This window comes from Lutjanus erythropterus, chromosome 7, assembly GCF_056507025.1.
Source record: "Lutjanus erythropterus isolate fLutEry1 chromosome 7, fLutEry1.hap2, whole genome shotgun sequence".
Classification (NCBI taxonomy): domain Eukaryota; kingdom Metazoa; phylum Chordata; class Actinopteri; order Lutjaniformes; family Lutjanidae; genus Lutjanus; species Lutjanus erythropterus.
Window position 1 is genome coordinate 9,458,612 of NC_139323.1, and position 24,548 is coordinate 9,483,159.

General features: G+C 40.7%; 1 protein-coding gene across 1 annotated transcript in view; it reads left to right on the forward strand.

Moving 5' to 3' along the window:
- The first annotated feature begins 609 nt into the window (after positions 1-609).
- prdm5 (PR domain containing 5) overlaps positions 610-24,548 on the forward strand; it is a 43,999-nt gene continuing 20,060 nt past the window's right edge. Inside the window, exons 1-13 of the mRNA XM_084722574.1 lie at positions 610-847; positions 1,613-1,696; positions 2,874-2,996; positions 5,045-5,213; positions 5,369-5,528; positions 6,681-6,773; positions 6,917-7,038; positions 7,653-7,732; positions 10,877-10,961; positions 11,434-11,591; positions 12,097-12,190; positions 16,390-16,550; positions 22,043-22,136. Coding sequence (XP_084578700.1) covers positions 749-847; positions 1,613-1,696; positions 2,874-2,996; positions 5,045-5,213; positions 5,369-5,528; positions 6,681-6,773; positions 6,917-7,038; positions 7,653-7,732; positions 10,877-10,961; positions 11,434-11,591; positions 12,097-12,190; positions 16,390-16,550; positions 22,043-22,136 — 1,522 coding nt within the window. The 5' untranslated portion in view covers positions 610-748. The remainder of the gene's footprint in view (positions 848-1,612; positions 1,697-2,873; positions 2,997-5,044; positions 5,214-5,368; positions 5,529-6,680; positions 6,774-6,916; positions 7,039-7,652; positions 7,733-10,876; positions 10,962-11,433; positions 11,592-12,096; positions 12,191-16,389; positions 16,551-22,042; positions 22,137-24,548) is intronic.

Genomic DNA, 24,548 nt, shown 5'->3' on the forward strand with positions numbered 1-24,548 from the left:
CAAGTTAGTGATGCCGACATAGTGAGGTGACGTTAGGCAGATAGATATATCAGCCCTATCTAAGCCTATCACAGCTTTATCAGTCTATATCAGCATATGTTGTGTAGTTACTAGTACTAGTTAGTTATAGTGACATTATATATAGCTATAATCTCACTATAACTACTATGTATATATATATATGTATATATATACATACATATATATATATATATATATATATATATATATATATACATATGTATAGGGTGGGAGAGAGAGAGAGAGAGAGAGAGAGAGATAAATAGAATATCATGCAATATATCAAAATCTGTGTTTTTGTACTTCCTAATATTGGTATGGACCTAAAAAATCCATTGTTATTATTATTATTATTATTATTATTATTATTATTATTACAATGGATATTACAAAGTTCCTCAGATGCAGCGTTTGTGTATGTAAAGACAGCTATAAGTGTCTTACTACAGTAGTGTTGTGTTTCCAGTGTTGCAGGCTGAATGGAGAGCAGCCTGAATGAAACACAGGCTGGAGTGTTGCACGACAGTAAAGGTAGCTTCTGGTTACAAACTTTGGACCAATCAGGACGCCGCTTTGCTTTCCTGCAGCAGGAGCAACAGAAGTTCAACCTGGACCGCTTCACGAAGAAGAAACTATCTGCTCCAAATTCAAAGTGACAATGCTTGTTACCTACCGCTGACATATCTGAAAGCCAACTAGTTGTCATTGACGGAAACATTTCCGAGAAATGACAATGTTGGGTATGTACGTGCCAGACAGATTTTCTCTGAAATCGTCAAAGGTCCAGGATGGAATCGGTCTTTACACGGCGAGGCGAGTGAAAAAGGTTTGTTGTTTCTGACTGGAACTGACACTTTGTAACCGAGTTTAGACGCGGGGAGCGTTTTATGTTACTTTTTAGACAGTTCAAAGCGTTGTAGATAGTTTTTCTGTTCGCCTTATTACTCAAAGTCTGTGTCAAAGTCTCAGTCTCAACCCCAGGCTGCTCTGACGTGAAGTGCCACGTAGCTACAGTCACTCCAGTAGTTTCTCTCGTTCACTACATAACAACGCATTCATGTCGGCAGAGAAACATAGTTCATAGAAAACATTAGTGAGACATTCAGCCTAAAACTCTCAGGTTTTTAGGTCATTTTTACAAAAGCGCAGACATTACCTCACCGCTGCTGTCAGATATGGAGAAGGAGTTGGAATTTGTCGAGGAAAATGGCTTAATATGTCAGTAGGGGTGTATTCACGTTCAGGAGGATATTGCTGTTTAAATATGTGATACTGTAGTAAACCAGGCTGAGGATGAACATGAATACAACACGAAGAACACACTGTGACCACGCCCCCTGGATTTCGGCACTTCTGGAAGGTCAAAAGGAAAAAATGTCCAGCACTAAAGGATGCATTCACATGTCACATTTCACAGTAGGCGTGCCCACCACCAGCTATCCAACATTTACCCACAATTCAAAAACAAATCATGGTTTGGACAGTCCACTGTGGTGTGTAATGTCTTGGTTTAATTCATTTCCTCTGCCAGTTTTGTTGTACAGTACAATGGCATCATGTCTGACAAGTGATCCCTCTGTTTGTTTTAAAGGGAGAAAAGTTTGGCCCTTTTGCAGGTGAGAAAAAGCTGCCTAGTGAGCTGGATGAAAGCTCGGACACCAGGCTTATGTGGGAGGTGAATGCACGTACACGCTCATGTTTTTACACCACTCTGCACATTTAAAGGGATAGTTCGGATTTTAAGAAGTGGGGTCATTTGAGGTACTAATCCATTGTCAGTGTATTAGCTAGACCGAGGTCAACATACTCAAAATCAACATCAATTAAAGTCTAGGCATCAAATGTCACTTTCTCCTCACCAACCAAACTCCATAGGAAAAATCAGCAATTTTACCCTGCTGAACAAAGGAGTTACTTCTCTACTGCTGTGTTGATTGGTTAGTTTGTTTATGTTATTGTGTGACATTGATGAACCTGAACTAACCATTTGAAACACTGGCGTCACAAAATGACACAAGCAACCTAACGTACCGAGGCAGTGGTAGACAGAAACTCCTGTGTCCTGCAAGGTAAAAATACTAGTTTTGCTTCAGGAGTTTGGTTGTTTTGGAGAGAGCCATATTTGGCTTAAAGTGATGAAGATTTTTTAGGTGGCTAATGTGTTTTACAGCTTACCTTGTCCACGGAGCACATTGTGTAGCTTCCTACACTGGTACTCCTGCTGCTTCTTCAAACTGCAGGTGTGTTGAACACCCACTACTGCAGGTAATACACTGATGATGGATAAGTACCTCATACAGCTCCACTTCAAACAATCCAAACTATACCTTAAGTCACTCATAGGTGACAATATGTTGTTTTTAGTAAAGAGGTGCATACAGCATGATATCACTAGCCTCACACCTGAAAAAGCTGCATTAAAAATGTAATGTGGTAATTAACAGAGTGCAGTAAATAATCTCCTTGCAGCTCCTATTCCAATTAAGCACAAAACACATCTTTTTTTTTTTATGAGAGGACAGCTGTGGAGGAAAGACACAGCTGCTTGCAGTTCTTTCCAAATGCGTTCTCAGTTTTTCAGTGATAAAGAGAACATTTAATTACATTTCAGATCCATTACTGGCTGATTTAGACTGACTCACATCTCTTGTTGTGGGGAAGCCATTGATGGTAACCACTGAAATAAATGCTGTGAAGTAGTTATCTTTAGCTGCCACATTATGAGGTACGAGCCTGAGTACAATTATGTGTCCATATGAAAGGCCAACACACTTTGATGCACAGAAGACAAACCCAGAGAAGAATCAGTCGTTCACTTCTGACAACCCGTGCGGTTATTGTTTTCTTTCCAGGTCCGTGGCAGTAAAGGAGATGTGCTGTATATTCTGGATGCGAGTAACCCACGCTATGCCAACTGGCTGCGGTTTGTCCATCAGGCGCCTTCACAAGAGCAGAAGAACTTGGCAGCCATACAGGTACATTTCCTCTCAGTGGACAACAAATCCCTCAGACTAAAAAGACAGACTAGAAAGACAATGATACATTTTACAGGCAGTACACATCTGACAGGACAGGCTAATGATTTAAAAAATGTGGCTGTAAAGAGAGCTCAAAGAGAGAGGGTTTTTCTTTTGGTTTGTTTTTTTTACTTAAGTCAGGTAGAAGAAAAATTTCAAGGTCTATGGATGGGAAAGACTCTTTTCAGCCTGGAAAGGTTTCGAAGCAAGATCTGAAAAGTAACTTTTTTCTTCCAGTAGCACAGGTCAAAAATGGCAGCGGTTTTTGTTTGTTCCATAAAAAAACCCAGACGACTATAGACTGTGACTTTATTTGTCATTTCGACCATGTACAGCTAGTACAGAGCGACACGAAACATTCCCCAGGGACCAAGGTGCTACACAGAACTACAAAAGAGACACACAGAATTATATAAAACTTAACCTAACCGTTAGTTTTCCAGATGATATAAATATTAGACAAGTTATGCTACAATGATCAGTGGTGAGTCACACATGGAAGAGTGACAGCTCTGCAAAGCTTCAGACTGAAGAAGGAATTAGAGTTGGGCAGTATAGCTTATAAATCACATCTCCTTGATGTATTTTCTGTAAAATAACAGACATTAAATTCTCAAATAGTCCAAACTTATAATGATCTCTTAGAATATGATGCTTTGCTACCAAACAGTAGGACTGGGTGATATTTTTTCCCCAAGTATCTCCATATTGTGATACTATTGTAGCTTTGATCATTAATGCTTTCACATTTTTTTTTACCACATTCAGATTTTTGATAAATAATGATTAGTAATGTGGATATAATGACCTGGAGGGTAAAGGTGAATAACAGAACAGCCAGGACAACCTGGTAAGTTCAGCAAATCACTTCACTTTACTGAAATGCAGCGTTTAACACCAGGAAAAGACAACACTTTTGCCACATCACAATATAACAATATTCAAAATGTAAGATGATAGTCTAGTTTGATATTACAAAGATTTTTTTTATAATGAAAATTGGTAAAAAAGTGAGAAGGGAAACATCCTTTTGATGGTGATTGCATGTTTATCATTTACATTGCATGTAAAACTGGGCAAGGAGATGCATTGTTTTCATTTTCTGTATATATCTGTACGTTTATGATCCGTGAGTTTATCGTGGTAAATCCAGATGTAAGACTTCATGTAACTGAGATGTGCTGAAGAGGGTTTAATAAGCCTCTCTGAAGGAATGTTTTTGTGATCGTTGCTGAGTTATTGCGGTTTCAAATTTCCAAGAGACCACAAGAACATTTTTTAAAGTTATTATATCGACAGATTATGCACCAACAACAGTAGCAAGGACTATGAATGCAAAAAACATCTGAAGAATTCGCAAAACACAACCCCCTTAAGCATGCAAACACACGTCCATGCTCTCTTGCGAACACGAACTTAGCGCACTGGATCTGGGAAATGTCACCTCTTACACTCCTGCGCAAAAGATAAAGAAGACTGTTTTCTCCTGGTGGAAGAAAAATAGAGGTGGAATGAAGAGGAGACCAACATTTCAGGTCTAAGGGCCAAGTTCCTGCCATTAATACACAAATGTCCACAGTGATTGGTCGTTTAAAGGTCATCCATGTGTATTAAAGCTCTGCGTTCCATCAACAGTGACATTTATTGTGAGGCTTTCCTCTTCTTAATCATTATTTATGTATATTTAGAATCCCATAGTTAAAACAAAATGACGGTTTGATTTTATTACCGTGACCTTTGAGGACATGAGAGTTCATGGCAACATTTTTAAGAGTTTGAGATTTTGACCTGTGGCCTCAATCAGGTTTAACTGACTATTGTCTGGATGTAATGAGTTCAACCCTCAGCTGGTCTCAACAGTTGCTCAGTGTTCATGACCATAAATGGTTATAAGTGTATTTTAGCAGGAATGCTTCTCTCATTAGCGTCATTCTTTTCAAATTTGTCAGGTGCAGGTTGTTCCCATTGTGTGGTTAATGGATTAAAAGCATGTTGTTGTCTGTTAGGATGGAGAGAACATCTTTTATCTGGCTGTGGATGACATAGAGACAGACACGGAGCTCCTGATAGGCTACCTGGACAGTGATATGGAGGAAGAGGAGGAGGAGGAAGAGGAGGAGGTCATCAAAGATGAAGATGAAAACAGTAAAGATGGCAAACCTATCGTTGAAATGGGTACAGTGGAGTTTTATTACCTTGTTTGTGGCACTGAACACAGATTAATTTATCATATGAACATCATAGAGAAATGGCTGTATATGAATTTGCCTCTTAGATCTCTTCTCATTGTGTGTGTGTGTGTGTGTGTGTGTGTGTGCACATCTTGACAGAACTGGTAATAAAAAAGGAGGACCACCCCTGCTTGCTGTGTGAGAGCAGTTTTCCCAGCGAGGAGATCCTGGCCGCCCACCTCCAGAGTCTGCATCTGAAGGACTTCAAATGCAGAAACTGTGGCAAGAAGTTCCCCATCAAACAGGCTCTGCAGCGCCAGTGGGTTTTCTGTTCCATCACTTAACCGCTTTATTTAACATTTAACTCTTCTATCAACAAATCTGCAGGAAATTAAGAAGTCTGAAAAAAATCTTAAATCAAATTGTCAGACGTTTGGGTTTTAGATTATATGTCATAGTAAAGAAATTCAGTTTTTAAGAGTATTAATTTATTTTCTTCTGATACAAAAATGCCTGACTTAGTACAGAATGAGGATGATGCTGATTGAATGAAATGAAAAAAACAAAACAAAAAAACGCTTAGTTCAACATTTTGGAAAATACACATAATTTCTTTCTTTCTGAGAGTTAAACGAAAAGATTGGGACGACTCTCGTGTCTGTCTGTTCAATGTGAAGCTTGTACTAGCAGGCAGTTAGCTTAGCTTAGCACAGAGACTGGAAACAGGGGGAAACAGCTAGCCATGCTCTGTCTGAGTGCCCCTAAACCTCATTAATTAAAATGTAGCATGTTGTATTCTTCTTCCTGGACTCCCCATGACCAGACTCTAGACTCCAGAGAGTTCCTGAGCTCCCCCAGGAAATAGTCTGACCCATAACTCCATAAAACCACAAACTGTAATTTTACAGTATGGTTTTACATGGATTAAACAAGTGAGGTCATTGTTAATTAGTGATTTTTAGAGGACCACTGTGCCCTGCGATGACCTGGCGACTTGTCCAGTGTGTATCCCGCCACTCGCCCAATGTCAGCTGGGATAGACTCCAGCCCCCCACGACCCATCAAGGATAAGCAGTTATGGACAATGAATGAATGAATAATGAATGTCTGCACTGTTTATATTAACGCCTCTGCTTAGAGCTGTCTCCCCCTGCTTTCAGTCTTTATGCTAAGCTAAGCTAGCTATCCGCTGGCTGTTGCTTTATTTTTAATGCACAGACATAAGAATGGTATCAATCTTCTCATCTAATTCTTGATTCCTTTAATTAAATCTGAATCTTAATTAATTTAATTTGAAATATAGGATTTTTGTGTATTTTACACTCACAATTCTGGTTTAAATTCTAGGTGATAATCTGATGATAACTTTATCCTGTATATGTCTGGCCTTTTTTTTTTAGCCATCATCACCCTGACATGTTTCTTTTCCTCTTCGGTGCCCAATTTGTTTTTATTTTGAATCCCTCCCCAGTGTTTTGCATTGTACCGAGTCACCAGATCCTTCAGGTGACTCTAAAGCGCACCAGTGCTCCCTCTGCCACAACACATTCAGCTCTGAATCCAGGTAACCCACATTACCCAAATTTGATCTGCTTCTACCCTGTATACTGTACAATGGGAACATGGACACATGCCATTTATGTCCTAGGACACACAGTTTTATAGGCTTCTTTCCTCTTCTTCTTCTTCCGTATCCTGTGTGTGCAGCTTTGAGCAGCATAAGGAAGCCTGTAAAGGAGACGCCAGGTTCATCTGTAAAGCAGAGAGCTGTGGCAAAAGATTCAAGAGCAAGGACGCTCTGAAGAAGCATAAAGGAAATGTTCACACAGGTTGGCATCTCTGTCCCTCCCTCTATTTCTCTCTGTGATTTTCTCTGTCTTTCTCTCTCTCTGTAGTGCACATATTCACACGCGTAGCACTTTTTTCAGAACGTCACGTAATGAAGTTAATTGTCCATTAGCAGCCTCAGCACTCAAGGAACCGCAGTAACAGTACTTGACCTCGATCAGTTAAAATCTCTGCAATGTTGAGACACATCTCTAATTACTTGCGCTACATAATTGCTGACCTGTGTGTTCTGGGGCATCTCACTCCTTTAGATAATTGGACTTCCATAGCTATTTATGATGGGATGTAGGGCAACGGGGATCTGAGCAGACTCACACGTGAATCAAGTATCAACCCGCGATTAAGACATTCAGAGGCTGATGGAGTCGAGATCCGGGCCTTTATGTTTTACCAATGTGGTCAGGACGAGGGGTGTGTGTGTGTGTGTGGGCGAGGGGGAAGTGGATCAGACTAGTCAGATGTGGGGTGTGTGATTCAGACGGGGATAAGGGGAGGGTCTCAAAGTGGTGGGACAGCGAGCCTATGATGAGGAGATTAAAGTGTCAAGTCAAACTTTTGGTTGTTTTGTGATGATTGTCATTTCTTTTCTTTACAGGGAGCGCACGTCGGAAACTCACGTGCACCATATGCAACAGAAAATGCTCCTCCTCTCTGAATCTACAAGAACACAGAAAGGTGAGGCTCTACAACGTCTACTGCAGGGCTCAAATTATCAAACAACCAGATATGTTGCATCCGATCTGAGAGGATTTGCTCAGCTTACGCAGTTTTGCATGATCCAGTTTTACAGTGATGTCTCTCTTTGGCTGTTTCTTGCTGCACGCTGGAATCCATCAGACTCTTTCTCTCACCCAGTCTAACCTCTTAATCTTGCAGTCGTCTCAGCTTCCTGAGCTTCTGAGTTTGGTTAGCCGCTCTCCACGTGATGGTGTCTTTATGATCAAGTTGTTACAAATTTATTCTGGGTGACAAAGAGCTGAGGGGTGGTTTCTTTTTCACTAGCTCATCCCGCAGGTCTTGTGAAACTTAAGAGGCTCTGTTGGCAGACAATAAGGTTTGAACCTTGGCGTCAGGACTCTCCCTCTAGCTGATGGATTACAGATTTGAACGGGGCTGGTAAAATACTATTCTGAAATGTTTTCATACAAATAGATATCTGTTTGCCAGCATCAGTCTGTGTTTAGTTCATGAAGCCTTTTACAATTTCTGTTTAGACATCTATGAGTGCATAGTTATTTCCAGATTGCACTCCTTTCTTATCAAGTACACAGTAGACTGTTGTGTCTCCCACTTAAAGATGTAATTTCAATGCATTGTAATTACGTGCAATTGATTCAGTTGCATTAAAGGGATAGTTCTGATTATTTGAAGTGGGGTTTTACAGGGATTGATTGTCTGTTTATTATTATTACAGTAGCTGGTGGTTGGCACATCCCCAGTTTGGAGAACTTAGACAAGAAGCTAAGCAACATACTGTGGACAGGGTCAGCAGCAAAACGTATTTTAGCCACCTAAAAAGCCCCACCTCACAAAATCAGTATCAGTTCAACTATTGCTCTCTACAAACCAACCAGACTTCATTGGTGAAATCAGTAGATTTACCTCACAGAACACGGGGAGTTGCTGGTCTACCGCTGCCTCGAACTGTTAGTTTGTTTGTCTTATTGTGTGACCTCTGTGTTTTAAAAAGTTAGTTTGGATTCACGTAACACAAACAAACTAACAGATCGAGGCAGTGGTAGACCAACAGCTCCCGTGCTCTGTCAGGTAAAAATAGTGTTTTTGCAAAAGGAGTCTGGTTAATTAATCATTAGGAAAATTGAGTTGTCATAGCAGTCAGGTACATTAAAATACAACAAAATACAATACAGGTCCAAGTACACCAAAGTAGTACAACAAAATGACAATGTAAATAGATAAAGTGCAGATCACGTCACGAGGCACAGAAGACACAGTCAAGATTTTGACAAAAGATTGTGGCGTGCAAAAGTGATACTACAACTACAACTACTACTAGTAAAAATAATAATTATAACTATAAAATATATATATATATACTTATGTAAGATAATATGATAGCAATGTGGAATGAGATAAAGCGATGTTTGGCTTATATCACACTGGTTTTGGAAAAGGCTGTTGGCAAAGTAAAGCGGTGAAACTTTTCTAAATATAGACTGAATTATAATATATGCACTTAAACTGATACTTATTTTTAGATGGACCTTTTTTAAGTGTCTGAAATATGTTTTGCTGCTGATCCTGTCGACATCAGTGTAGCCTGTGTGCCAGGGCACCTGTAATACACTGACTATCAATAAGCGTCTCATACAACCCCACTTCAAAAAATCTGAACTATCACTTTAAATGATCAGCCAGGATGCATGAGACTGGTGTAGGAACCAAGAAGCGAAGTCATTATTTGCTGCCACCAGCAATCTGAAGCTGCTTTTCTACTTGAACTCGTATATTCTGTGCTTGTTTGTGAACATAATAAAACACATTAAAATAGATTTGAGTTCTCCCGTCAGTCTAGTGACATCATATTGGCACTGCTGTTATGGTGCTGCCAATAAAGCCACTTTGAATTTGAAAAATTCAAATATTTGCAGTGAAACAAGAAAATCTATAATTTATGTATAAATAATAATAACTATATAGATAACTGTTTTTTTTATAGGATTGATCACTTTACTGAAGGCTGTTTCCTGCTTCAGGTCACATCACCTTCAGTGATTTTGAGCACTGCATTATTATGTGTTGAAGCAAGTTGCTTCAAACAAATCGTCTCGTTGGTTGTCATTCATTAACTAACATTCCTCATTAATTATCCCAGCTGGTAATTGTGAAATTTCATTTTCCCTCGTCGACATCTATCATCCAGATTAATCAACACCCCCACCTCCTCACGTATTATTCATCACCGGGCCACTTCTAAACTGTCCAACATTTAAAGGCACCTGGAAGTTGTGACATAGTTCTGCAGCGCATCATTTAACCTACTTCACCTGTCTATGAGTCCGTACTCTCCACTTTCAGATCTCCAGAGTATTTTAAAATAGTATGTAATATTCCTCTGTGGCCTCCTTGTGTGTGTGTATGTGCCAGTTCTGCTATTATGTGGCTCATGGTAGCGGAAATGATTTCCAATCATGTGCTGTTGTGTGAACCATTGTCTGTTATAAAATTGGAGATCTGAAAGGCTGAATATCTTTCTATAAATGTAGGACAGCATTACATTAGATTTCGACAAAGGCTGTTTTTTTTTTCCACATTTAATAAAAATGTTCAGAGGGATCGAGTCCTACTTAAACACAAAGTGTCATTATAAATATGGCACATTTCTGGCAAAACAATATATGTTCTATTCTTATAACTTCAATCGACGACATTGGGGCATTAAGTATTATTCTTGCGGAGGAGCAATCAAACTTCCCATAATGACACGTTAGCTCCAAAGCAGCTTAAAACTGCCATTATCATCATTTAGCTGAACAAGCTTTTGCAGTAGCAGCTGTGACAAGGGGAGCGGCCTTGCATTAGCATATGCTATTGTAACTGTACGCCGGGGAACTATTGAATGTGCAATTATTGGAGCGATGCTCTGAAGCAGAAAAAGGATTGAAACTTTTCATCACTTTAATTGCTTTTCTGTCCGTAGACATCAGTCTAATGAAAAGCGACAAGATTTCGCTTCTGTTGACCATCGCGGACCGTGATCCTTCAGCTTTTACATGCTCTTTACCCCTAAGTTTTTAAACATTATCAGAAAGACCAAAAACTTAAACGCTCACTCTTTTTTTAACTCTTTTGTCGTAGGTGCATGAAATATTTGACTGCCACGCGTGTGACAAGAAGTTCATTTCCACAAATCAGCTAAAACGCCACATGATCACTCACTCAGGTAAGAAAATGGTACATTAAAGGGATAGTTAGGGCTATTTGATGTAGGGTTGTATGAGGTACTTCCTAATTGTCAGTGTATGACCCAAGTTAGAAGAAGCAGAGAGGGGCACCAGCACAGAAGCTAAGCAATGTACCACCGTGGACAGGGTCAACAACACTTAAAGAGAGTCCAACAAAAAAAAATCTTTATCAGTTTAAGTGCACGCTATATTTAGAATATTTCCACAGCTTTACTTTGCCATCAGGCAGCCTTTATCGACAGGACCTTGTCCACAGCAGTTGTTGCTGGTTCTCCTCTGTGCTTCTCCAAACTGGGACATCTACTGTAGCTAATACACTGACTATTGATAAGTACCTCATACAACCCCACTTCAGATGATCTGAACAATCCTGTTGAATACACCATTTTTTCACTTTTTGCATCATCTCTGTTTACCGAAATGCATCTGTCTCATTCTTTCAATGATCAGAGAAGCGACCGTATACCTGTGAGATCTGCAGTCGCTCATTCAAGCGTCTGGACCAGGTGACGGCTCATAAGATCATCCACAGCGAGGACAAGCCGTACAAATGCAAGCTGTGTGGAAAAGAGTTCGCTCACCGCAACGTCTACAAGAATCACAAGAAGGTGAGCAGATGTGTTGCCACGCGTGAATCCACTGGCGCGTTTATTGTTACTGTAATCAGGCTTTCACAACAGTCGTAATTATTTTCTTTATGTCGAGCTGATTGGTGTTTCCTGAGAGATATAAATTGAAAAGCAGAGTTACTTCAAAGAGTGAGTTATTAGTGAGGCTGTAATCAATCAGGATCTCGTTGGTGGATGTTATCTGTGGGGTCTCTGGCCTGCTCCACCCCTGAGCTCCCCCATGTTTACTTTTGGGATTGAGGTGTCACTCGGATAGATAGGTCGGTCATGGAGGGTGGGGGCCAGAAAAACAGAAGCACTTTGAACTCATATCCCCCTCAAGCTGCATGTCTTCATCAAGTCAACAAACCGATTTTGGCTACGGAGCCTCCTGCTTGATCCTCTCACATCTATTTAAGAAGCTTCATCAGCGTCCTGACTGAGGCAGGAGGCAGCTCCGCTTGCACATTATAAATATGCTGATGCTGCTGTGCTCTCTCTGCAGACCCACTCTGAGGAAAGACCCTTCCAGTGTGAGGAGTGCAAAGCTCTGTTCCGCACCCCCTTCTCTCTACAGCGTCACTTACTCATCCACAACAGTAAGTATGAGTGTGTGAGTGCCCACATTGAATACATACACCCATTAATGGAGCTGCAACAATTAGTCGATTAATCAGTGAGTTAAGTGGCAATTATTTTGATTATTGTCTAACTGGTTAAAGCAAGACTATGTAGCTTAGAACATATGATCTTCTGGTCTGCATACCAATAGTTTCATTTAATTTCAAGGAGAATATGACCCGGTAGCAAGCATTAAGAATAACTATATAAAAATAGCCAGTCTTCTCACTGATGGTCTGGTTTGCCCATGTCGCTCATACAGAAGCATCGTAATTAAACTGAGACTGTTTCAAAACTCCTTGTTGTGGCACTTCAAGTGACAGTAATGTTAAGTGTTAAACTAAACTGTAGCACAACAGAACACATTACACAGCAAAATTAACCTCACATTTTAACATTAGCTAACTTTAGCCACCGTAAGCTACTGGTCTTACCAGACCAGGTAACAGCCCAGCCCAGTCTTACCTATTTATTAAGTGTCACTGACATGGTTCTCGGCAAAAATACACAGTGAAAACGATCTGTTGACAGTCATATCGACCTCATACCAGCAACATGACACTACAGTTTCAATGTCTATATCTGTAGAATACGTCACAGACATGAAAATAAAAAATCAGGTTCAGCGTGCTTTTCTCCTTGTCAAAACACTTTTGCAGACTTTGTGTAGAGAGGTAAGGCTGGGAGGAGCAGCGCCACAGCAGAAACACTGTCTGTGAGAAAGGTGTAAATTCATAATTCTTGAGTAGCAGTGTGTTTTATTGCATCTGTAAGAGAAAGAACCAGAACAGCAACAGTGACTATATACAAGTTAAGTGTTCTGTAGTTTGTAAAGAAATACAAGTAGTGCATAATAATAAATATTGACTGGTAAAGTAATAGATTACTTCATACATGACGTAGTTGCATATGTGCAGTACAGGCATGGTTGTTTGTCTGTATACTTACATAACATATTCGTATAAAGTGTGAAGGGGTTGTGTTATGACTTGCAGCTGCAGCCATACCCATAAGTTTAAAAGGGAATAAAGTTGGTGTTATTTTTACCTCCTCAATGTTTTGTATTTAATTTAAGATTTCATGTTAGAAATACCAACACAAATCAAGTTATTATTATATTTTATACACAAAGGGAAAATGTGAAGTGTTTCTGAGGAGAAATGACCTGATTTTATCCCTCCTTTACTTTGACCAAGCCAACTAGAATCAGAATCATCTTGTTATCTCCTAGAATATACATTTTTAAGATAAAAAAACAGCCTGGCGTGTTCCCTCATCCTTACCCCTGTGGTTCTTGCCATTAACAATATAAATCATAACAGCATCAAACAGCTCACCAAACAGACATTAGAGTGTGTTCAGGTTGTCTGTTGGTCCCTGGGTGTCGTGGCCCAGAAGAAACTTTCTCCGCAGACAGTCGAGTTGCAGTCGATCCCTGGCAGGACGCAGCGCTGCTCCTCGAATTGAGCCAGATAACAAAGAGTAAAGCTCAAGGCATTTCCTGCCGCTGTCTCAGGAGGCAGGCCATATAATACCAGGGCTCGTATTATGTATCAAGTTCTAGACAGTATGTGGGGCGGGAGGATCGAGTGTGTGATATCACTGCAGGTGAGAGAATAGACGTGCCAGTGAATAAATGTGTCCGTCTCTGCGAGTTAAAGTTGGGACGCCTCGTTAACTCTGTCCATTGTCTCAGCGTGAGAAAATGAAGCACAGCTGTCGTAGCATTTTCAGGTGAAATCGCTTTTTTTTTTCTAACTTAATAGGCCTCATGCAACGTTTTCATCTTGTCTAAATGTCTCATGCTTTTTAATGTGAGGTTTGCTTTTATGAGTGCTCTAGGTCAGATTTAGCAAACTCTCTTGTCTGGACAAATCTGTCATAAATCGCCTGCTTCAACTTTGTGAATGCACCTGTTCACGTGGAGGTGTGTGTTTGTGCGATTTGGTCATTAGCATAATGAATACCATTGGTCCATAAGGCTACCTGTCACCAGAAGTAAAAAAAAGAAGACTTTCACACTGCAGAGCTTCAATCACCGAAGGAAAATCATTTAAACTGTTACACACTGAAGCATGGAGATTTGTGATCATGGTTTTAAATAGAGGTGCATTGATCAATCAGACGGTTACCAAAATTGGCTGGTTTTCAGTTTGATCGACCATGACTGGTGACCAGCGATCAGTGTCAGATATATCAGATTCTGTGCCACTCAAATTTACATGCAAGCATCACATGATAGGTCGTGTTACACACACAGCGGCACTGTGGTGTCACTGACAGCGTTGGTGCTGCAACGCTGCCACTGCCAGCCCCATCATTCAACTCTGAGTTTGCAGTGGAGTCATGAAGAGATGCACAGAGTTGTAACCAGAAAGCAGTCGGTGATCTTTGTTCACGGTACCATCATTCAGAGAGAGAGAGAGAAAGAAAAGAGGAGAGTGCACTGGAAAAACACTGTCCCCTCAATCAATTTTTTTCATGTCTGCGTCATATTCTATAGATATAGACACTGAAACTGTAGTGAAAGGTGTCATGTTGCTGGTATGATGTCAATAGGACAATCAACAGATCATTTTCACTGTCTATTTTTGCTGAGAACTGCATGCCTCGTGCGCAAAAAATAAGCGAGAGGACAAATCTAGAGTCTGCGTGAGCTGCACTGCCAATAACACCATAAAGAGAAGAGTTAGGGAAAGAAGAGAGGGAGAAATCACGGAGAGAAAATGAGTAGAGAGGGCAAGAAAATGTCAGAGAATACAGGAGAGAAAAGAAGAAAAATAGTAAAAATGTTTCTGTATGCTGTTACAGTTCTTAGAGAAAAAAGACGATCAGAATTGGCAGGTCAGACTAAAAAATCAAATCTGAATCCATCTGAAACAACCCGAAACAATTAGCAAGAAAATATCAGTACAGCTGCCATGATGCAGTAGGTGATGTGATGCTGTCAGGTGTTATAATGAAGGATGATTCTGGAGAGCGAGTTAGACCTACGTATAGACCCTCAGGCAGCTGTCAGAGTGAGAGAACAGCTGCTGAACTTGAATCATAAAATATGAAAAACAAAAAACGTCACACCCGTCAGTGAAATTGCAAGCCAGGATAAATTTTTATTGCATTTATTTGGGGTGTTTTGCTTATTTTAGTTGATTCCTGCAACATTTTTAAACTCTCAGTTTATCCAGATTAGGGCTTTGTGATTCCCAAGTCAAACAGCAGTATTTGCCCCGTGCATGTCACTGAAGAACATATCTGTTAGTACGTGTGGTCCTCGCCCAATTAACATGCACAGCACATGTGGGATCACATGTCAGGTGTGGACTTACAGTAAGACATCGAGAACAATCCTGTGTGTATGTGAATGTTTAAACAACAATCTGTCCACGTCTGTGGTTTAATACCAAGCTGAATCCCTGTTCCAAATAATAATGAAATCTTTATGTGCGGGTGTCGTTGACATTAATTATCATCAAGCGAATGTTTTCGATTTGATTAGAAACACAATGGATCTCAGCTTTCACTGGTGTTCCATTTTATTGAGCTGACCATCATCGTCGGCCTTGGTAATAGGAGAGCGAGCACAAGCTTGTAAGCATTTGCTCCCGCCAGATACACACACACACACACACACACACACTCTCCAAACTACTCTGTGGAAATTGAATGATCTCCATATAATGGAAACAACTACTCTGCAACAATAGAGGCTGTTGTATGGAGGCAGAGAGCAGAGGCGTGAAGGAAAACATCAGGCTGCACTCTGTGAACAGCTGAGATTGTGCCCCAGCGTACTGTCTGAGTACTGTCTGCCGTTTTAGTGCTTTTCAAAGCAGTGATTAATAAAATAAGGCATGTTTTTTTTTACAGGACCATTCGACGTTCAGATGAAACATATGGCAGAGCAGTTTGTTTTACTGTTTCGACTGGGATGTCAGCTTTAGCTACAAAATAAAGGACAACTTCTGTTAAAAAAGAAAACAGAACCAGGCCTTTCTAAAGACCATTGTCTGGGGTTGTCTGGTGCGATGAAACACCCCCCTTTTGTATTTTTCTGCCCACACAATTGCCCCGGTGAAATTGGTTCCCCTCTTGCTGTGCGTGATGACTGTGTGTTTACAGACACAACAATAGATAACTGGAAATGGCTCTGACAAATGTTCCTCTATCCTTGCCGCAGGTGAGAGGACATTCAAGTGTGACCAGTGCGACGCGACCTTCAAGAGGAAGGACACCCTCAATGTCCACATCCAGGTGGTGCACGACGGCCATAAGAAGTACAAATGCGACCTGTGCGAGAAGGCCTTTGTCACTCCTTCAGTCCTCAAGAGCCACAAGAAGGTGAATGAAAAGAGCTCCAGCCAGATGAACCTCAATAATAGGCAGTGATTGCATGTCTGCGAGGGCTGCTGCGTTGTCCTGAATTGAGTTCAAGCTGCATTTTTCTTGTATTTTTTTGAACAGTTTGAACGTAACTTCTGCATTTGGAGTTAAAGGGATAGTTTGGATAATTTGAACTGTATAAGGTAGTCATTGATGGTCAGTTTACTGTATTACCTGCAGTAGATGATGGTTGATGAGCCCCCAGTTTGGAGAAGCAGAGAGGAGTACCAGCACAGAAGCCGTGGACAGTGTCAACAGCAAAACAGCCACCTAAAAAAAATCAGCATCAGTTTAAGTGTATGCTATATTTATAATATTTTGCTGCTTTACAGACAACCTTTTCTGAACAGAAACTGCTGCCAAAGATTGTTCCCTCCAAGCCAACCAAACTCCATAGGCAAAATCAGCTATTTTACCTCATGGAACACAGGAGGTGCTGGTCTACCGCTGCCTCGATCTGTTAGCCTTGGTGATATTGTGTGACTTTGGTGAACCTAAACTGTTCTTTTAAAACACCAAAGTCACACAATAGCACAAACAAACAGATCGAGGCAGTGATAGACTGACTCCTGTGTTCTGTGAGTTAAAATGACTGATTTCGTCTATGGAGTTTGGTTGGTATGAAGAGAGCGATATCGGGCTTATTTGACAGCAGTTTCCTGTCGGTAAAGGCTGTCTGATGGCAAAGTAAAGCTGTGAAAATATTCTAAATATAGCGTACCCTTAAACTGTTTTGTTAGGGGGACCTTAAAATATGTTTTGCTGCTGACCCTGCAACGGCATCTACTGTAAGTTATAAACTCACTTTTGACTTTTGAAGTCCCTCATACAACTCTACATCACGTAATCTTAACTATCTCCTTAAAGGTACGGAAGCATTACTTTGAATTTCAGTTTTAAATCCGATTTTCCATCATCAGTCTTCTGCTATCACACTGAATTTAAAAAGGAAGAGTTGACAGCCCGACCATCTACTTTACCAAAATGTTTCCATTGTTTCACATCCAATCCTCCTCCTCGTCTCATGAAAGTGATGCAGCTAACTCCACTAATATCTTGGACTGTCAAACCTGGCAGAGACATCCATGTTGACCGTTGCTGCCCATGAAGGCTTGGAAATCAATTCCTACGTTGATTAGAAATGGCAGTTAGTCCATTAGCTCCGCAGGGTTTCAAAGCCCCAAACAGATCTCGCTGCAGATTATGAGCCCTAAATCTGACAACGTCCGGTGTGGTTATGGATCAAGATTGAAACCAAACAGATTCTTGGCACGCGGCAAAAGAAAATGTCTCGGAGGTTGTCCTCAGAACAGTAGGGCTGAAGACTGGCATGTTGAACTGTCTCACTGCGTACGGGGTCTGGAGGCTGCAGAGAGATCTGGCCTTGATCAAAGCCAGGTTGCCGAGGAGACGACAACTTGCTGGCTGTGTTTACATGCGCAGAGTAACCTCGCTTCTGGCCGTGCTGTTGTTGAGGTCTTATTTAACGCGCACCTTGGTACTTGCCAAGTGTTTGTCTGAGCAAACTTTGGCCCGCAAATAATCCAAATAGTTCTCAAAGCCATGTTTTGTTAGTATCAAAAAGTTATCTGTAGCTCTGTGTGTGTGTGTGTGTGTGTGTGTGTGTGTGTGTGTGTGTGCGTGTGTGTGTGTGTGCTGCATGTCTGATTCTGCACATATGATGAAAATCAAAAGTAAATGGAGCAAGATAAGTAACGTTTTGAACGTTGTGGAAGCCAAACATCTGATCCAGGTTTCCATCCTTCTAACAAAACGATGATGCTGACTAACGATTATTTTCATTCGCAGATTAATCTGCAGTTTATTCATTTTTAAATAGACAGCATTAAATCAGCAAATTGTGGAGCTAGTGTGCATCTAGTGGCTTGACGATTGCAAACACCTCGTCTCACTGTTCCCTTCCAAGCGTGTAGAGGGACATACAATGGCCACAAAACTTGCACAAAATGTAAAACAGCAGAATCTAAAGTCAGTGTTTGGTCTGTCCGTTCTGGGCTACTGTGACATGGGAGATTTAAATGTCTCATTCTAACGTCACAAAACCACAATGATTCTTATTTTCAGGTGATTAATTAATCTAATTAAAACACACCTACACACTGGACCTTTAATTGTTTATTCTTTGAAATGGAAAGTAAAGAACGGTCATGGGGACATTTTCAAATTGCTTGTTTTACCCGACCAACAGTTCCAATCATGAGTATATTAATTTTTACAGGGATTCAGCACATTCTCACAGTCAGATAATCTCTGACCAGCGCATGTTTGGCATTTTTGCTGGAAAAATGACTGATCGTTTATCAAAATAGCAGCAGATTAATTTTTGCCCTAATAATTGTTTATTCAACTAATTGTTTCAGCTCTTCTTTTGAATTTCCAGGTGGCTCCTCTCTAACATACATAGATGTGCACTGCATTTAAACAAATTAATATGCCAGATAATTTAAAATTGAATAATTGTGAGAGACACTCTAATCCAGCATCAGTTTCTTAAGTGGATGCAGTGATCTTACTAGAAAGAACTATGACATTTTGTGTGGTAAATATATAGTTAAAGATTCAAGAATCTCATTGTCATTTTGCAAGTGAAATTGAAGTTGAATCCTCCTCAAATGGTGCTTTGTGTTAAGATTCACACATATTTACAAAAGCTTGATATTGTAGATGGGAATAAAATATGATCTTAGCAATAGAAATGACAGAAAAAGTACAAAAATAAGCTATATAAAGTATAAAATCACAATTAAGAATAAAATACAAGTAAATACAAGAAATGCAAGTAACAAAGTGCAAAAGCATCCAGCAGCAAAAAAAATAGTACCAGGTGCAATGTGTTAGTATAGACAGATTGCACATAGTCAGTGGCTTAAAGCAGGTGATCCCAAACTTTTTTATGTCACCCACAATACATGCACATCACACTCCTTCCCCCCAGTTTGAGAGGATTTTGTCTTAAGGAATCCTCTCTGAGTAATCTTTTACTTTAGAGTTACAGTCAATCCAAACAGCCAACACTGATTCTCCTGTTATTGTTCCTACTTCCAAAAACTGTGATGAAAGTTAAAATATTCCACTTAGGGAAATAACTAACTGACCACTGAAATGGACATAGAAACATCTTTCTTTCATGGAAGTTTTTCCTCGCCACTGTCATGTTAGTGCTTGCTCTTTGTGAGAGCTATCGGGTCGCTGCAAATTATATTATGAAGATTAAGGTATAGACTGTTCTACATGAAAGGTTCCCTGAGATAACTCTGTTATGATTTGGTGTTATACAAATTAAATTGAAATCCGTAGACAGAATGGATTAAGAATATTCTCCATTTCCCTGCGCTTCATTCGTACATGTATGTGCTGTTGCAGCACTTTGCCGTGTAAATGAACAGTAATGCTGTCCATATCTGGCAGAGCAGGCCTGTTGTTATTCGTGGAGCGCTCTTGTGTTACAGTCAATGCTTTCTCTCCTCGGTGAGCTGGGATTTGTGTTATATGAGAGGGCGTGTGTGTCAGCATGTATGTGCATGTATTGTATGTGATTCGCATTGTACAAGATCATCTCACCTCTGTCAGTGCTATTCTAGAAGAATTTGCTCATGAATGAAAATTACAGGGTTGGCTTTAGAGAAGTTATACAGACATACCGATCATTTATACATGAAGACGCTGAATAATTACCCGCGACTCCCAATAAATTCCTCACTTATGATTTGGAACGTTCCCAAGTGAAATTGTTCCCCTGTGGCGGTCTGCTCATTAAGGTGACGTTCTCTCAGTTATACAAACAAGGAACTAAATAATGCAACACCACTCCATCTGGGACACATGTGTTCATATATGTGGATTTGTTTGTGCATGATTGTGTGTGAGTGAGCGTGTGTTTGTTCATGTGCATGTGTGTGTGTCTGAGTGAGCATGTGTGTGTGTACGCGTGTGTTGATGGAGCCTTTGTAACGAAACACCCGAGGTGTCAGAGGGACACAGTGGGGCGATGGAGGAAAGGATGGGGGCCCAGAGAGGAGGTGTTCCTGTGTATTGTTGTACTGCTGTTGAAACTGTCGCTCCGAGTTTGAGCCTTTCATACTCACGATTATTCTCGGGAATTTACAGCAGACCGGGAGGAGGAATTCAGAGTTTCAACAAGGAGAGGAGCGAGGAGGTGGGGGGAGGGTTGGAGGAAAGGTAGAGGACATAGCACACTCTTTCCACATGCTCCTCTTCCCCGTTTGCATGTGCAGCCCTTATGAGCCTGCAGAGCTCAACACTGTGGACTGCTGGGAGGTGAAGGGAGAGGAAGAGGAGGGAGGAGGAGGAGGAGGAGGAGGAGGAGGAGGAGGATGAGGAGGAGATGAATGCATACGTGCACCCTGGCCTTAAGTCCCCCGGGGCTTTGGACCCTGGCAAATCTGCATCGTCTGTGTTCTTTGATCCTGCCTTCAGGGCAGCTCAGTGGATCCACTGTCATGTGAACATGTGCATCTCCATTCCACTGCTAGTTAGTGGTGCATTGTGGGAGAAAACTGCATTCTGTTCTTTCTTAACCCAATCAGACTGAGCCATTTAAATGATCCACACTGTTAGAAATAAGAAAAAAAGGTTCTTCCTTAAGAGCTGAGGTTCTGTCCACAGCAAATTGCTTCCAACGAACCTGTTTTTTTGAAGAAAGTGTTTGTCAAGGGTTCTTTGTGAGACTGAAGGTTGCATTAAGAGCCCCTTTCATCCAAAGAACCCCCAAGGATTTCAACAATCCTTGAGAAACTCGATCGTCATGAGTTTGTCAAGGGTTCTTTGTACCGTGATATAAAAAGGTTCTCTGTAGAACCCCATTAGTGTGTACTAGATAAAACCCTTGGAACATAAAAAGGTTCTCAGTAGAAACCTCTTGGTTTGTTCTAGATAAAAGCCTTGAAATATAAAAGATTCCCAGTAGAACTCCCTCAGTGTGTTGTGGATAACACCCTTGGAGTATAAAAAAGTTCTTGGTAGAACCGGCTTGGTTGGTTCTAGATAAAACCCTTGGAATATAAAAATGTTCTCAATAGATCCCCGTGGATCTTTTATAAAAGGCTCTACCAGAAACTGTTTCCTGTGGGGATAAGACAAAGAACCCTTTACGGTTCTAGTTAGTTCTTTATTTCTAAGAGTGTAAGATGGCGTTTAAAGAGGAATTCTTGACTTGCTTTTATCAAACAGAAAACACCAAAATCAGATTATATTTGTATGAATGGTTTGAAGATACATTAAGTTTAATTTTCAGTTTTTTAAAACCGTCCTGATGAGTCTCAGATGAGTATCATGTTCTGACATTGAACTGCAGCTATCACAGTCCATCACATTTTACTTTGTAATGCAGGGCGGATGTGAGGATGAACGTTACAAATGTTTTCCTTAACATCGACCACATGTCTGTTTTATCATTCCTCTGCTGCCAGACACACACAGGGGAGAAGGAGAAGATCTGCCCGTACTGTGGACAAAAGTTCGCCAGCAACGGCACGCTGAGGGTGCACATCCGCAGCCATACAGGTCAGTGGCAACAACACAGTTCAGTGCTGTGTTAAATCAGCTGCCGTTAACATCATCTGCTACAGTGAAAGATAGATGGAGTATCTTCACAACACATGTTTGTAGGGCTATATAACACACACAAGAACACTTTAGTCTTTAGCTTAATTAAAACAGACTGTACTGGAAGTTTTACCTCCTCCTTTAACTGTAATTGTGATATATATTTTTGTGTGTCTTCCTGTTTGGAGTCTGACTGAATCTGAATCTGAATCTGACGGCAGTAATGGGAGACAGAGGCAGACAAAGCTTATCCTCACAGTGGGAATATCTGACTTATTTAGAGTCGTAGATGCTTCTGTGTGTTTGTTTCCACTTGGATGTAATTATTTCAAACTCCAGGTTGCTACATGTGCCTCTCCTTTCATCACAGCATTCTGCTGTCACTGTATTACTTTCCCTGTTTGAAGTCTTTGTCTGAAGTCTCAGTCAACATGGAAGCAGCAGTAGTGGTTTTGTCAACTTGTAGTAGGAACATGATACCCCCATTTTTAATCCCACCTGATAGGCTCTGATTGGTCGCTAGGGTTGGTCGATGTCTACCAAATTGGCATATGATGATGTCCACAGTGAAACATAAGGATGGACGATGGTATTGTTACTGGGTCTACAAAGGTTTTCGTCTTGACACCACATGTCCATAACTTAGTTGTGTGTAAAAAGAAAATAATAAGCACAACGTGGAGGTGTAGTGCAATAAACCAAAGCAACAGTTCATTGTTATTTTCTCTAATACATGTCAAAACTCTGAGGGCACACATTACCTCAAATACATAAGACTTCTAAATCATGATGTTACAGTCGTAGAGGACTCAGTAGTTGATGACTGTCAGTCATTGCGATGGATGATGGCGTTGTCCATTGGCCCAACCCTATTGGGTGCCTGTTTCTTGAGGGAACAATGGACCAGACTTATTTGAATTTGAAATCGAAGATATGTGTGGTGATTAGAGGTCTCAAATCCGGTTACTAAATACCACTCAATACCAATACCACATTTTAATATGAAAAAATTCCAACGTGATGAAGCCCTGCTTTGCTGCAGTCTTTGCACTGCCACTGAAATAAAGCCCTGGATGTTCATTAAACTGCCTTAAACTGGAAAGCTACACATTCCTGTGCGTCTCCTTACCAACAGACTGGTGCAGGGACCTGGCACGGCCACACACACACTTCTTGGCCTCTAAACTCCTTCACTCACTCATTCTCTCTCTCTCTGCCTGCTCCTGGCTGCCTCCCTCTTTTCCTCACTTTGACTGAACTTCATCTCTTCTTCTCTCCCGTGTTGTCTTCTCATTGTCCTGATGGTTTTGGGGTTGGGATTGAATACATCACTTCACTCTGCTTGCTTTCTAGCTTCAGACTGGCCTACTGAAAGGCACTTAAGCTCAGTAGATTTCTCAAAAACGGCAGTTACAACCTGCTGCGCGTGCCTTGATCTTCTGATCTTCATACTGAATCCAGGTAGAGCCACGTCATCATTACCAGCCCAGGAAGATCACCTAATTGGTGAATCAATTTGCTAATATAATCAATGTTTAATTAAATTGTTTGTTAGCACCTGCGTGATCATGTTTCAGACAAGCATCACCTTTTGGTGTTCCACAGGGCTCAAATCTTGGTCCATTACTGTTTTGTCTTAATACTATATGCTCCCACACAGGAAAAAATGTGATTATCATTATTATTCTTATTATTATTGTTTTATTATTATTATTTAAGTCATGCTTTAATTAGCTTCATTCTCTAGCTTTTTGTGCTGTTGAGTTCCATACCACACATTAAATTTTGAATATATGTTGCCTCTCTAACTTTCCCATCAGATGTTGACAACATTATAGATTGTCAAAATGTGTGTGCGTGTCTGAGCGGTGGCTGGACGACAGTCGTTGGACAAGCCTACCGCACTTTGTCAACAGCTTCCTTTGTATGTGTGTGTGCGCGAGCCATGTCATGTGTGTGTTTTCATACATGTGTATGTGCTAAGGACAAACCAACAGAAAGCGAGAACCGCGGCCCAGTCTAATTGTATTTATATAGAATAAACAAAAGAGAGGAATGCTGGGGGAGGGGTGGGAGCCGATGGGACACCTCAAAGAAAGAAAGGAGGGAAAAGAGAAAAGACCACTCCAAGAAAGCATCCAGCCGGATGACCCTTGACCCTGACTGGCTGTAAATCTGTCCCCTCATTCTATAGACGGGCTGTTTTTTTTGTTTGTTGTGTTTTTGTGTGAGGGGGAAAAAATAAGCTTTGGTGAAAAGTGTGAGTCGTTCCCTGAGCGACAATCCCAACAAGACTCATCTTGTTCTCAAACAGTGAAGACACACACGGCTCATGTAACCCATTTGCAGATATTGTGTGATAAATGAGGA